Source organism: Carcharhinus amblyrhynchos, chromosome 18 (assembly GCF_965287045.1).
Source record: "Carcharhinus amblyrhynchos chromosome 18, sCarAmb.v2.hapA, whole genome shotgun sequence".
Classification (NCBI taxonomy): domain Eukaryota; kingdom Metazoa; phylum Chordata; class Chondrichthyes; order Carcharhiniformes; family Carcharhinidae; genus Carcharhinus; species Carcharhinus amblyrhynchos.
In genome coordinates, this window is record NC_137341.1 from 55,826,460 (window position 1) to 55,839,797 (window position 13,338).

Below are 13,338 nucleotides of genomic sequence, written 5' to 3' on the forward strand. Positions count from 1 at the left end.
TTAAAGAAAATCCGGGTACGTTTTCAACTCATTGGCCAAATCCATTGATAGGTAAACTGAATGTTTGGTTCCTAGTCTTTGAGGAATTTTCCATTAATTACAGAAGGAGGCAGGTATTCTGTGGGTTGGTGGCTGTTTATTTTGTTTTGCCTTTTGCCAATAGTTTGGAATTGCATTGTTCTTTTCCAGCATTTACCAGTAATTCGGCTAGTGCTGAATTTTCTTTCAGTCGGTGGGGAACTGGGAATGATGGAATGTGTGAGATGCAGATGCCTTGTTACCTTAACAGACCACGGAATAGATGGTCGCAGGTGAGATGGAATCAAATATTTCATTGTGACCCATTGCTTTTCTAGCCTGTAGCAGTAGCACATTGAAATAGCCAATATGTTTATTTTTCTTCGAATCTTGAGTTGGTAACCTCTAATTTATCGCAATGCCACTTGTAGGGCTGTTTAGTTTCAATCACAGTTTTAAAATCTATGTGCAATTAAATGCAGTTGCTACTTAGCGTTGGTTCAATCCCACAGGAAATAAGATTCAAACTGTCACTTCAATATTGGGAAAGCTCTTCCCTAGCCTTTCTCACCAGCATTTCACACGGCTATGGACCCACCATAGATTCCCTGTAGTGCACAAGGAGGCCTTTCAGCCCATTGAGTCAGCACTGACTCTCCAAAAGAGCATCTTACCTGGGCCCACTCCTGCCCTCTCCCCATAACTCCATGCATTTACCATGGCTAATTCACATCCACGTCTTTGGACTGTGGGAGGAAACGGGAGCACCCGAGGAAACCTACACAGACACTGAAAGAATGTGCAAACTCCGCACGCACCCAAGGCTGAAACTGAATCTGGGTCATAAGAACATAAGAAATAGGAGCAGGAGTCAGCCATCTAGCCCTATGAGCCTGCCCCGCCATTTAGTAAGATCATGGCTGATCTGAAGTGGATCAGTTCCACTTTCCCATTTTCTCCCCATAACCCTTAATTCCCTTGTCTGTCAAAAACCTATCTACCCGTGACTTAAATATATTTAGGTAGCCTCCACCACTTCAACGGGCAGAGAATTCCAGAGATTCACCCCCTTTTGAGTGAAGAAGTTCCTCCTCAACTCCGTTGTAAACTGCCCCCCCCCCCCCATCTTGAGGCTGTGCCCTCTAGTCCTGCTGTCCTTTCTCAGCGGGAAGAATCTCTCTCTCTCTGCCCTATCCATCCCTTTCATTATCTTATACGTCTCTATAAGATCCCCCCCTCATCCTTCTAAACTCCAACAAGTACAGACACAGTCTATTTAATCTCTCTTCATAGTCCAACCCCCTCAACTCTGGTATCAGCCTAGTGAACCTCCTCTGCACTCCCTCCAAGGCCAAAATATCCTTGCGCAAGTGCGGCGACCAAAACTGCGCACAGTATTCCAGCTGCGGCCTCACCAGTGCCCTGTACAGTTGCAGCAAGACCTCCCTGCTTTTATATTCTATCCCCCTCGCTGTAAAGGCTAGCATCCAGGACTAGAGGGCACAGCCTCAAGATAAGGGGGCGGGTGCAGTTTAGATCAGAGTTGAGGAGGAACTTCTTCACTCAAAGGGTGGTGAATCTCTGGAATTCTCTGCCCGTTGAAGTGGTGGCGGCTACCTCGCTAAATATATTTAAGACACGGGTAGATAGGTTTTTGGTAGGCAAGGGAATTAAGGGTTATGGGGAGAAAGCGGGAAAGTGGAACTGAGCCACTTCAGATCAGCCATGATCTTATTGAATGGCGGGGCAGGCTCGAGGGGCTAGATGGCCTACTCCTGCTCCTATTTCTTATGTTCTTATCCCATTCGCCTTCTTGATCACCTGCTGCACCTGCAGACTGGGTTTTAGCGACTCATGCACAAGGACCCCCAGGTCCCTCTGCACCGTAGCATGCTGCAGCTTTTCACCCTTTAAATAGTTATCCCTCCTACTATTATTTCTGCCAAAGTGGATAACCTCACACTTGCTAACATTGTACTCCATCTGCCAGGTCCTTGCCCACTCGCTCAGCCGATCCAGATCCCTCTGCAGACTTGCCACACCCTCCGCACAATTTGCTTTTCCACTCATCTTCGTGTCATCAGCAAATTTTGTCACCCTACACTCAGCCCCCTCCTCCAGATCATCTATATAAATGGTAAATAGCTGAGGCCCAGCACCGATCCCTGGGGCACTCCACTAGTCACCAACCGCCAATCAGAATAGCACCCATTGACACCTACTCTCTGCCTCCTATTAGACAACCATTCCTCTATCCACGCTAACACCTTACCCCCAACTCCATGCCCCCGAACCTTCTGAAGCAGCCTTTTGTGCAGCACCTTATCAAACGCCTTTTGAAAATCGAGAAACACCACATCCACCGGTTCCCCTCTGTCTACCACAAAGGGTCCCTGGAGCTGTGAGGCATTTAGAAACAGCAAACCAGTTAAAACTATGTTATAGATTGGGGGAGTTGTTAATACACAATAAAAACAGTTTCCTATGCTATTAATGGATTCAAAATACTAAATCCAGTTAAACTCAACATGGCTTCCATCCTGGAAAACCCAGCCCAGAGATGTTATCCGGAATTCTTCAACCTCTCCCACAGCTGGGATTCTCCCGTCCCACTGCAGTGAATAGAAATTTGGCTGAGTGCCAAATTTCCCATTCTCGCTGGCAGTGGTAGCGGGGTGAGAGAGACTGGAGAATACTGGCTGTTATATTCCAATCACTCCCAAAATCCAGGGGATGGACAATAAATGCTGACGCAGCCACTGGCACCATCCCATGAAACAATAAAATGAAACAAACTTCTGAGAAACTGGTCAAGGATACACTTTAATGTCATCATTGTGAAATTGTTGTCTTTAAGGTGAATGTGCCAGAGATGCAGAAAAAGTTTATTAAAGTTACAGCTGTGGCAAAGGGATTCCTTACTCGGAGACTGATGAAGACAGAGAAATTGAAACAGCTTCAACAGACCGTGAAAGTAAGAAACTGAAATCGAGTATGTTGAGATTGCAGATACAAAATCATAGTCCTGGAATCATGGCAATTATTTGGCCTCTTGTGTCTGTGCTGCCTTTTAGTCCCATTGCTTTGTTCTTTCAAAAATAACATTCCAAGTTTCTCCTTTTTCTGGTGTTTTCTCCCTTCTCTTTCGAAAGTTTGTAGTAAATGCCATTAGGATAAAATGTTGATGCTGACAGCACTTTATTTTATGTAAGACAACATTGTATTAGATTTTCTGACAGTGATTATTTGGAACGCTTTAATGTAACTGCTAATGTTTGTTTTAATCACAGGATACCTTGGAATTTATCAATAACTTCCAGACAGAAACACCCTTGAAAAGAAGTGCCGTTTCATCCCAAGATGTTTCACTACACGAAAGAGTCATTGCACAGGTATGGAAACAGATTGCACAAACTTACTACAACAGCAAGTTTCGAGAAGTCACATTTCACTGGAAGCACTGACACTTTATTTCCACGGATGCAGCCAAGTTTTTCCAGCATTTTCTGTTGTTGTACAAATTTATTGTTTGATTTTTCTTTTCCAGCTACGGGCTGCCCTTTATGAGATTCACGACATTTTCTTTGTATTGAATCCAGACGACCGAATGCAAATTCTAAGCCATGATCGGGAAATTCGCAAAGAAAAACAGCTGAGACAAATGGTAATATTCGGTAACGAAAGCATTTCTATACACGAATATTCTTTGTGAAAATATTACTTCATAAAAAATAATTAAGACTATATCATTGAATTTTTGCAAAGGATACTCTCTCGTGTTACTGACTTGCTTTTCCAACCAGATTACAATGGGTAGTTTGATGAAAATTAGGGTAAAAGAAAGGAAGTGTTTTGTGAAAGAATTTGGTGGATGTTGTGGGTTTTTGTGGAAATCTTTCATGCAGCTATCATATTGGTTGAAGGATGTTTTATGAAAGAAATCATTGGTGTTTGTGTAATGTGACGTCTGAATGCTGAACGCGAGCAGTATGACACTCGGTTGCACAACTTATCGTGTGAACCATTTTTTTCAACAATTAGTTTGAAAGAAGCTCCATACTGATGGGAAGAAATTCGGTGATATCCCAAAGAATTGAGCAACATGCAAATGAGGAAAATGGCTGTTTTCCTTTAAGCCATTTTAATGTTGATGATGCCAAGCTGTTAATAGCTCAAGTGTTCAGTCCTTTATTAGGGTGCAGTAATGTGGAAATAAATACTGTTAATCAAAACGAGCTTCAGCCTTACAAATTGATTCTGTGTTAAATTTTCTTGTTGTGAAATTGGACTGTGATTTGAGAAATTAAATGTCCAGAACAGATTTTGCTGTGAGAGTTAGGCTTGCCTGGGAGTCATCCTGAATATCTCTGTCTCTGCTTTTCTCTGTCTCGCTGCCGCTATCCTCCCCCCACCTCCCCCTTTGTAATTCTGTCAGTGCTGAGAAAGATTTTACTCTTGGTTTGTATTTCAGTGGAGTTAAAATTGGGCACATCCTAAAAAGCCCAGGCAGGCAGTCCACCAAACCCTTGAAGGTAAAAATTTCCTCGGTTCTAGAGTCACACTAATACAGCTGATCTGCTTTGATCTGGAACACTGGTAAAGATTATTAAAGTGGGCTTGGAGCAGTGAATTGTGATAATGTTTATATTCTGCACATCTCCATTTCGAAGTTTACATGCATTAGGTGAAATAATTCAGTGACTGATTGAGACTATAACTATCAACAGTGCAGTTTACTATTAATTTGCTTTGAAAAGACTATGTCTAAGAATTGTATTTTTGTTTATCAAAAATTTTCATCATTTCCATTTCTTGGTTTAATGTACAGCAGTTCTGGAATTTGTAGAATCCAGATTTATGCTGGGTCCTCAAATTCAAGCTTGAATTTGTCAATTAAGTTCCAACATGAAACTTTGCTTTAAATATGATCGTTGTTCTTTCAGAGCAGTTGAGCCTATAGAACATAACATAAGAAATAGGAGCAGGAGTAGGCCATCTAGCCCCTCGAGCCTGCCCCGCCATTCAATAAGATCATGGCTGATCTGTCGTGTCTCAGTTCCACATTCCTGCCCTCTCCCCATAACCCTTAATCCCCTTGCTTATCAAAAACCCATCAACCCGCGTCTTGAAAATATTGAGCGACGTAGCCTCCACCACTTCAACGGGCAGAGAATTCCAGAGATTCACCACCCTTTGAGTGAAGAAGTTCCTCCTCGACTCCGTTCTAAACCGACCCCCCCCTTTATCTTGAGGCTGTGCCCTCTAGTCCTACTGTCCTTTCTGTCGACTTTCTGTCTGGCAATTAGTTCAATTCAGAGCGTCAGATATGCTTGGTGTGATTAAAGTTGCCAGTACAGTGAGGTAGTCTATATAATAGAGTGAGTAAAAATTATCTGATTACAATAATAATACAATGCTGTGAATTTGCGAGGGGTGATAGGACATCTGCCTTTTCAACTTTCAAGGAATAGCCCACTTGCATCCCACACTGTGTTGAGACAGTAACTGTGTCCCGCAGGGGTTTTCACTAATACTGTGGGGGAGGATTCATACTCGTGTGTGCGGGGATAGCAGCCTGAATGGGGCGACATAAGAGGGAATCAAAGATGGAGATCAAAGACAGAAAAGTGGAAAGCAAAAGTGGAAGGCGGAGGAAACCAGGTTAGCAGCAAATAGTACAAAATAAGGATGTGTTAAAATGATGAGTTTAAAGGCACTGTCTGAATGCACGGAGCATTTGCAATAAGAAAGATGATTTAACAGCGCAAATAAACCTTAACGGGTATGATATGATTGCGATTACTGAGTTGTGGCTGTGGGGTGAATTTTAGCAGTGCAAATTGATGTTAACTAGGTATGATATTGCGATTACAGAGACAGGCCTTCAAGACGATTTAGACAAGTAGAGTGTTTGGGCAAATACGTGCCAGATGTAGTATAAGGTGGATAAGTGTGGATGTAAACAGTTTGATTGGAAAAATGGAATGGCAGAGTATGATTTAAATATTGACAGATTGAGAAATGTTGATGTACAAAGGGACTTGCATGTCCGAGTAAACCAGTTACTGAAAGCAAGCGTGCAGGTGCAACAAACAATTAGGAAGATAAATAGTACGCTGGCTTTCGTTGCAAAAGGATTTGAGTACAGGAGCAAGGCTGTCTTAATGCAGCCATACAGGGTCTTGATGAGACTACACCTGGAGTATTGTGTGCAGCTTTGGTCTCCTTACTTAAGAAATGATTTGCCTGCCAAAGAGGGAGTGCAGTAAAGGTTCACCAGACTGATTCCAGGATTGTCGCACAAAGAAAGATTGGGTCGATTAGGTCTGTTCTCACTGCAAGTTGGAAAAATGAGAGGCAATCTCAGTGAACAGTATAAAATTCTGACAGGGCTTGATAGACTGAATGCAGGGATATTGTTTCCTCTGGCTGGAGGGTCTAGAACAAGGGGTCACAGTCTCAGGATATGGGGTAGGCTATTTCTTCGATAATGTGACTGAACACATTGACGAAGGAAGTGCCGTGGATGTGGTGTACATGGACTTCAGCAAGGTGTTTGATAAGGTCCCCTATGCAAGACTTCTTGAGAAGGTGAGAGGGCATGGGATCCAAGGGCCTTTGGCCTTGTGGATCCAGAACTGGCTTGCCTGCAGAAGGCAGAGAGTGGTTGTGGATGGGTCTTTTTCGGCATGGAGGTCAGTCACCAGTGGAGTGCACCAGGGATCTGTTCTAGGACCCTTGCTGTTTGTCATTTTCATAAATGACCTAGATGAGGAAGTGGAGGGATGGGTAAGTAAGTTCGCTGATGACACGAAGGTCGGTGGTGTTGTGGATGGTCTGGAAGGATGTCAAAAGTTGCAGCAGGACATAAATAGGATGCAGGACTGGGCGGAGAAGTGGCAGATGGACTTCAACGCGGATAAATGTGTAGTCTTCAATTTTGGCAGAACCAAAGGGATGAACGAGTACACTATCAAGGGCAGGAGTCTTAGTAGTGTGAAAGCGCAGAAGGATCTTGGGGTCCGGGTCCACAGACTCTTAAATCGGCCTCGCAGGTGGAGGATGTGGTCAAGAAGGCATATGGTGTACTGGCCTTCATTAATCGAGGGATTGAGGTTAGGAATCGGGAGGTAATGCTGCAACTTTATAAGACCCTAGTCAGGCCTCATTTGGAGTACTGTGCGCAGTTCTGGTCGCCTCACTATAGGAAAGACGTAGAAGCTATTGAAAGGGTACAGAGGAGATTTACAAGGATGTTGCCTGGACTGGGAGGCATGCCTTATGAAGTTAGGTTGAGGGAGCTGGGTCTCTTCTCCCTGGAGAGACGAAGGTTGAGAGGCGACCTGATGGAAGTTTATAAAATGTTGAGAGGAATAGATAGGGTGGATTCTCGGAGGCTATTTCCCCGGGTTGAAATGGTCGCTACGAGAGGACACAGATTTAAGGTGCGGGGAGGCAAGTACAGAAGTGATGTTAGGGGTAAGTTTTTGACTCAGAGGGTGGTGAGTGAATGGAATCGGCTGCCGTCAGTGGTGGTGGAGGCGAACTTGCTGGGGTCTTTTAAAAGACTTCTGGATGAGTATATGGGGTTTAATGGGATTGGGGGTTATAGATAGGTCTATAGATTGGTAGGTGTTGATGTGATCGGCGCAACTCGTGGGCCGAAGGGCCTGTTTGTGCTGTAGTGTTCTATGTTCTATGTAGAACTGAGATGAGAATTTCTTCACTCAGGATGGTGAACCTGTGGAATTCTTCACAGAAGGCTGTGAAGGCCAAATCACTGCATATATTTGAGGAAATGGAATTCTAGACATTAAAGGTGTCGCGGGATATAAGGAGAGCGTAGGAAATGGAGGATCAGCCTGATCGTATTGAATGGCAGAGCAGGCTCGAAGGCCTGAATGGCCTACTCGTATTTTCCATATTTCCAGCTTGCTGCATTTGGATGTTAACATTGTCCGTATGTTTTAGAAATATTTTAAAATCCCACTTTAATTCTTAAAGAATCTGAACATTTTAGGGTGATAGTGAGAATTCCATGAAAATGTTACAGCGTAGCCTTGGGATTGTGAATTCCAATCAAAGTGATAAATGACAGAGACGTGGTTGCAAGGTGACAGGGACTGGGAGCTGAATGTACAGGGGTATCAAGTGTTTAGGAAGGATAGACGGGAGGAAAAAGTGGGGGGGGCATAGCTCTTCTGATTAAGGATAGCATCAGGGTGGTAGTAAGGGAAGATATAGGAGCCAAAGAGCAGAAAGTGGAATCGTTGTGGATGGAGATTAGGAACAGCAAAGGGAGGAAGACACTGGTGGGTGTCGTCTATAGGCCCCCAAATAATGATCTGGAGGTGGGGTGGGCTATTAACATGCAAATAAATGCGGCGTGCAGGAATGGAACGGCGATAATTATGGGGGATTTCAATCTACATATTGATTGGCCGACCCATGTTGGACGTGGTGGGCTTGAGGAAGAGTTCTTGGAATGCTGCTGGGATAGTTTCCTTTAACAGCGTGTGTTGGAGCTGACGAGGGAGCGAGCTATCTTGGATCTGGTGTTATGTAATGAGGCAGGTAGAATTAGGGACCTTGTGGTGAAGGATCCTCTTGGGAAGAGTGATCGTTGTATGGTGGAGTTTCTGATGCAGATGGAGGAGGAGAAAGTGGGTTCCTGGACGTGTGTCCTTTGTTTGAACAGAGGGGAGTACGGTAGGATGAGAGAGGAATTGGCGAATGTGGACTGGGGGAGCGCGTTGGAAGGTAGGTCTGCTGAGGAACAGTGGAGGATCTTTAAGGAGATCTTTCTTGGTGCTCAGCTGAAATTTATTCCGATGGTCAAAAAGGACAGTAGGAGGAGAGGTAATAAGCCATGGATAACGAAGGAGGTGAAGGAAAGTGTTAAATTAGAAGCTGATGTGTTTAGAGTAGCTAAGAGTAGTGGGCGAGAAGAGGATTGGGAGAGGTTTAAATATCAACAAAGATTGACAAAGAAGTTGATAAAGAAGGATAGGAGACACTATGAAGCTGGGCTAGCGCTTAATATAAAAAAGGATAGCAAGAGTTTTTATAATTATATAAAAAGGAAGAGGCTGACTAGGGTGAACGTTGGTCCCTTAGAGGATGAGAAGGGGGACTTAGTGGTAGGGGATGGGGATATGGCTGAGGTCTTGAACAACTTTTTTGTTTCGGTCTTCATGGAGGAGGATGTGAATAATTTGCCGGGTGTTAGAGATGGAAAGGTGGTAGGACTGGAGGGTCTCGATGACATTACTGTTACTAGAGAGGTGGTGCTTGACAGACTGGAGGGGCTGATTGTGGACAAGTCCCCAGGACCGGATGGAATGCATCCGAGGGTCCTGAAAGAAATGGCGGAGGTGATAGTGGATGCCTTGGTGGTTATTTTCCAGATGTCGCTGGATTCCGGGGAAGTGCCGGAAGATTGGAAAACGGCTAATGTTACGCTGTTGTTTAAGAAGGGTGCCAGGCAAAAGGCAAGGAATTATAGGCCGGTTAGTTTAACGTCTGTTGTAGGTAAAATGTTAGAATCCGTCATCAAGGAGGAAATAGCGAGGCATCTTGAGGGGAACTGCTTGATAGAGCAGACGCAGCACGGTTTCGTTAAAGGGAAGTCATGTCTGACAGATTTACTGGAGTTCTATGAGGATGTGTCTAGGGCGGTGGATAGAGGAGAGCCGGTGGATGTGGTCTTTCTTGATTTTCAGAAGGCGTTTGACAAGGTACCTCACGACGTTATTGCAGAAGGTCAGGGGGCATGGAGTTGGGGGTAAGGTGTTCGCGTGGATAGAGGACTGGTTGTCAAATAGGAGGCAGAGAGTGGGGGTCAATGGGTGCTATTCGGATTGGCAGATGGTGACTAGTGGAGTGCCCCAGGGGTCGGTGCTGGGGCCTCAGCTATTTACCATTTATATAGATGATCTGGAGGAGGGAACCGAGTGTAAGGTGTCGAAATTTGTTGATGACACCAAGATTGGGGGAACGGCAAATTGTGCGGAGGGTGTGGAGAGTCTACAGAAGGATCTAGATAGGCTGGGCGAATGGGCCAGGAAATGGCAAATGGAATTTAATGTTGGCAAGTGCGAGGTGGTCCACTTTGGTAGGAATAATGGTAGGAAGGATTATTACTTACGTGGAGAAAAACTGCAGCAGGCGACGGTGCAGAGGGACCTCGGGGTCCTTGTGCATGAGTCGCAAAAACCCAGCTTGCAGGTGCAGCAGGTGGTCAGGAAGGCGAATGGGATGCTGGCCTTCATCGCGAGGGGGATTGAATATAAAAGTAGGGAGGTCTTGCTGCGGCTGTATAGGGCATTGGTGAGGCCGCAGCTGGAGTACTGTGTGCAGTTTTGGGCGCCGTACTTACGCAAGGATATTTTGGCCTTGGAGGGAGTGCAGAGGTGGTTTACTAGGCTGATTCCGGAGTTGAGGGGGTTGAGCTATGAGGACAGGCTGAATGAACTAGGCTTGTACTCGTTAGAGTTTGGAAGGATGAGGGGAGATCTCATTGAGACGTACGAGATGATGAATGGGATGGATAGGATAGAGGTGGAGACACTCTTCCCGCTCAGAAAGGATAGTAGGACTAGAGGGCACAGCCTCAAGATAAAGGGGGGTGCGGTTTAGAACGGAGTTGAGGAGGAACTTCTTCACTCAAAGGGTGGTGAATCTCTGGAATTCTCTGCCCGTTGAAGTGGTGGAGGCTACTTCGCTAAATATTTTTAAGACGCGGGTTGATGGGTTTTTGATAAGAGAGGGGATTAGGGTTATGGGGAGAAGGCGGGAATGTGGAACTGAGCCACGACAGATCAGCCATGATCTTATTGAATGGCGGGGCAGGCTCGAAGGGCTGGTTGGCCTACTCCTGCTCCTATTTCTTATGCTCTTAGGACGTGAATAGTTTGCCGGGTGTTCACGATGGAAAGGTGGTAGGAGTGGAGGGCCTGAATGACATTATTGTTACTAGAGAGACAGTGCTAGACAGACTGGAGGGACTGACTGTGGACAAGTCCCCAGGACCGGATGGAATGCATCCAAGGGTTGTGAAAGAAATGGCGAGGTGATAGTGGATGCCTTGATTATTTTCCAAACCTCGCTGGATTCCGGGGAAGTGCCGGAAGATTGGAAAACGGCTAATGTTATGCCGTTGTTTAAAAAGGGTAGTAGGCAAAAGGCAGGGAATTATAGGCCGGTTAGTTTAACGTCTGTTGTAGGTAAAATGCTTGAATCCGTTATCAAGGAGAAAATAGCGAGGCATCTTGAGGAGAATTGTTTGGTAGAGCAGACGCAGCACGGTTTCGTTAAGGGGAAGTCGTGTCTGACGACTTCATTGGAGTTCTATGAGGATGTGTCTAGGGCGGTGGATGTGATGTTTCTTGATTTTCAGAAGGCGTTTGATAAGGTGCCGCACAAGAGTTTGTTACAGAAAGTTAGGGGGCATGGAGTTGGGGGTAGGGTGTTAGCGTGGATAGGGGATTGGCTGTCAAATAGGAGGCAGAGAGTGGGGGTCAGTGGGTGGTATTCGGATTGGCGGTTGGTGACTACTGGAGTGCCCCTGGGGTCGGTGCTGGGGCCTCAGCTATTTACCATTTATATAGATGATCTGGAGGAGGGAACCGAGTGTAAGGTGTCGAAATTTGCTGATGACACCAAAATTGGTGGAACGGCAAATTGTGCGGATGGTGTGGAAAGTCTGCAGAGGGATCTAGATAGGCTGGGCGAATGGGCCATGAACTGGCAAATGGAATTTAATGTTGGCAAGTGTAAAGTTGTCCACTTTGGTAGGAATAATGGTAGGAAGGACTATTACTTACATGGCGAAAAACTGCTGCATGCAACGGTGCAGAGGGACCTGGGGGTCCTTGTGCATGAGTCGCAAAAACCCAGCCTGCAGGTGCAGCAGGTGGTCAGGAAGGCAAATGGGATGCTGGCCTTCATAGCGAGGGGGATTGAATATAAAAGTAGGGAGGTCTTGCTGCAACTGTACAGGGCACTGGTGAGGCTGCAGCTGGAGTACTGTGTGCAGTTTTGGTCGCCGCACTTACACAAGGATATATTGGCCTTGGAGGGAGTGCAGAGGAGGTTCACTAGGCTGATACCGGAGTTGAGGGGGTTGAGCTATGAGGACAGGCTGAATGAACTAGGCTTGTACTCGTTAGAGTTTAGAAGGATGAGGGGAGATCTCATTGAGACGTACAAGATGATGAATGGGATGGATAGGATAGAGGTGGAGAGGCTCTTCCTGCTCAGAGGACAGTAGGACTAGAGGGCACAGCCTCAAGATAAGTGGGGGGGGGGGGGGGCAGTTTAGAGTGGAGTTGAGGAGGAACTTCTTCACTCAAAGGGTGGTGAATCTCTGGAATTGAAGTGGTGGAGGCTGCCTCGCTAAATATATTTAAGACGTGGGTAGATGGGTTTTTGATAGGCAAGGGGATTAAGGGTTATGGGGAGAGGGTGGGAAAGTGGAACTGATCCACTTCAGATCAGCCATGATCTTATTGAATGGCGGGGCAGGCTCGAGGGGCTAGATGGCCTACTCCTGCTCCTATTTCTTATGTTCTTATGACATTGGCATGCAAAGGTGCCTGTATCCATAACAACAAGGTTACCATGCACTGTATGTTGCTTTTTTAATGTTATTCATTGCACTAGTTTATATTTCCTGATCTTCAGTTTGCTTTTGCCCTTTCCCACAGGAAAAATGGAAGAGCCCTAAAGAAAGAGGAACCCTTTCAGCTGCGACACAGAAATCTTTAGATAGAAAAAAACAAATAAAGTAAGTTCCACTGTTGTTTGGTGACAGTAAATGTTTATATAATAATTGATTTGATTGAAGTCATAATGCTTGGTATTTCAATGGAACATTGACCAGTACAGCACAGGAACAGGTCCTTTGACCTGTTAAGTACAGGAATAGGCCCTTCAGCCCATGATGCTATCAAACATGATGCCAAATTAAACTATCCCCTTCTGCCTGCCTTTGGTCCATGTCCCTCTATTCCGTGCATAATCATGTGCTTATCTAAAAACCACTTAAACATCCCTATTGTATCTGCCTCTGCAACCACTCCTGGCAGCTTGTTCCAGACACCTACCACTCTGTGGGTTTAAAAAAAAACTTTTCCCTCACATCTCCACTGAACTCTACCCCCCCTGCCCCGCCCCCGCTCACCTTAAGTGCGTGTCCACGAGCATTTGATATTTCAACTCTGGGAGAAAGATTCTGACTGTCAACCCTATCTCTGCCCCTCATAATTTTATAGACTTCTATAAAGGTCTTTCCTCAGCCTCCACTGCTCCAGAGAAAAC

At 45.4% G+C, this 13,338-nt stretch overlaps 1 protein-coding gene across 4 annotated transcripts in view; it reads left to right on the plus strand.

Moving 5' to 3' along the window:
* Positions 1 to 13,338, plus strand: part of ccp110 (centriolar coiled-coil protein 110) — a 114,281-nt gene that overhangs the window by 93,275 nt on the left and 7,668 nt on the right. For all 4 annotated transcript variants that reach the window (XM_080207056.1, XM_080207055.1, XM_080207057.1 and 1 more), the window contains exons 7-11: positions 190 to 311; positions 2,876 to 2,992; positions 3,309 to 3,410; positions 3,566 to 3,682; positions 12,726 to 12,805. In XM_080207056.1, coding sequence (XP_080063182.1) covers positions 190 to 311; positions 2,876 to 2,992; positions 3,309 to 3,410; positions 3,566 to 3,682; positions 12,726 to 12,805 — 538 coding nt within the window. The remainder of the gene's footprint in view (positions 1 to 189; positions 312 to 2,875; positions 2,993 to 3,308; positions 3,411 to 3,565; positions 3,683 to 12,725; positions 12,806 to 13,338) is intronic.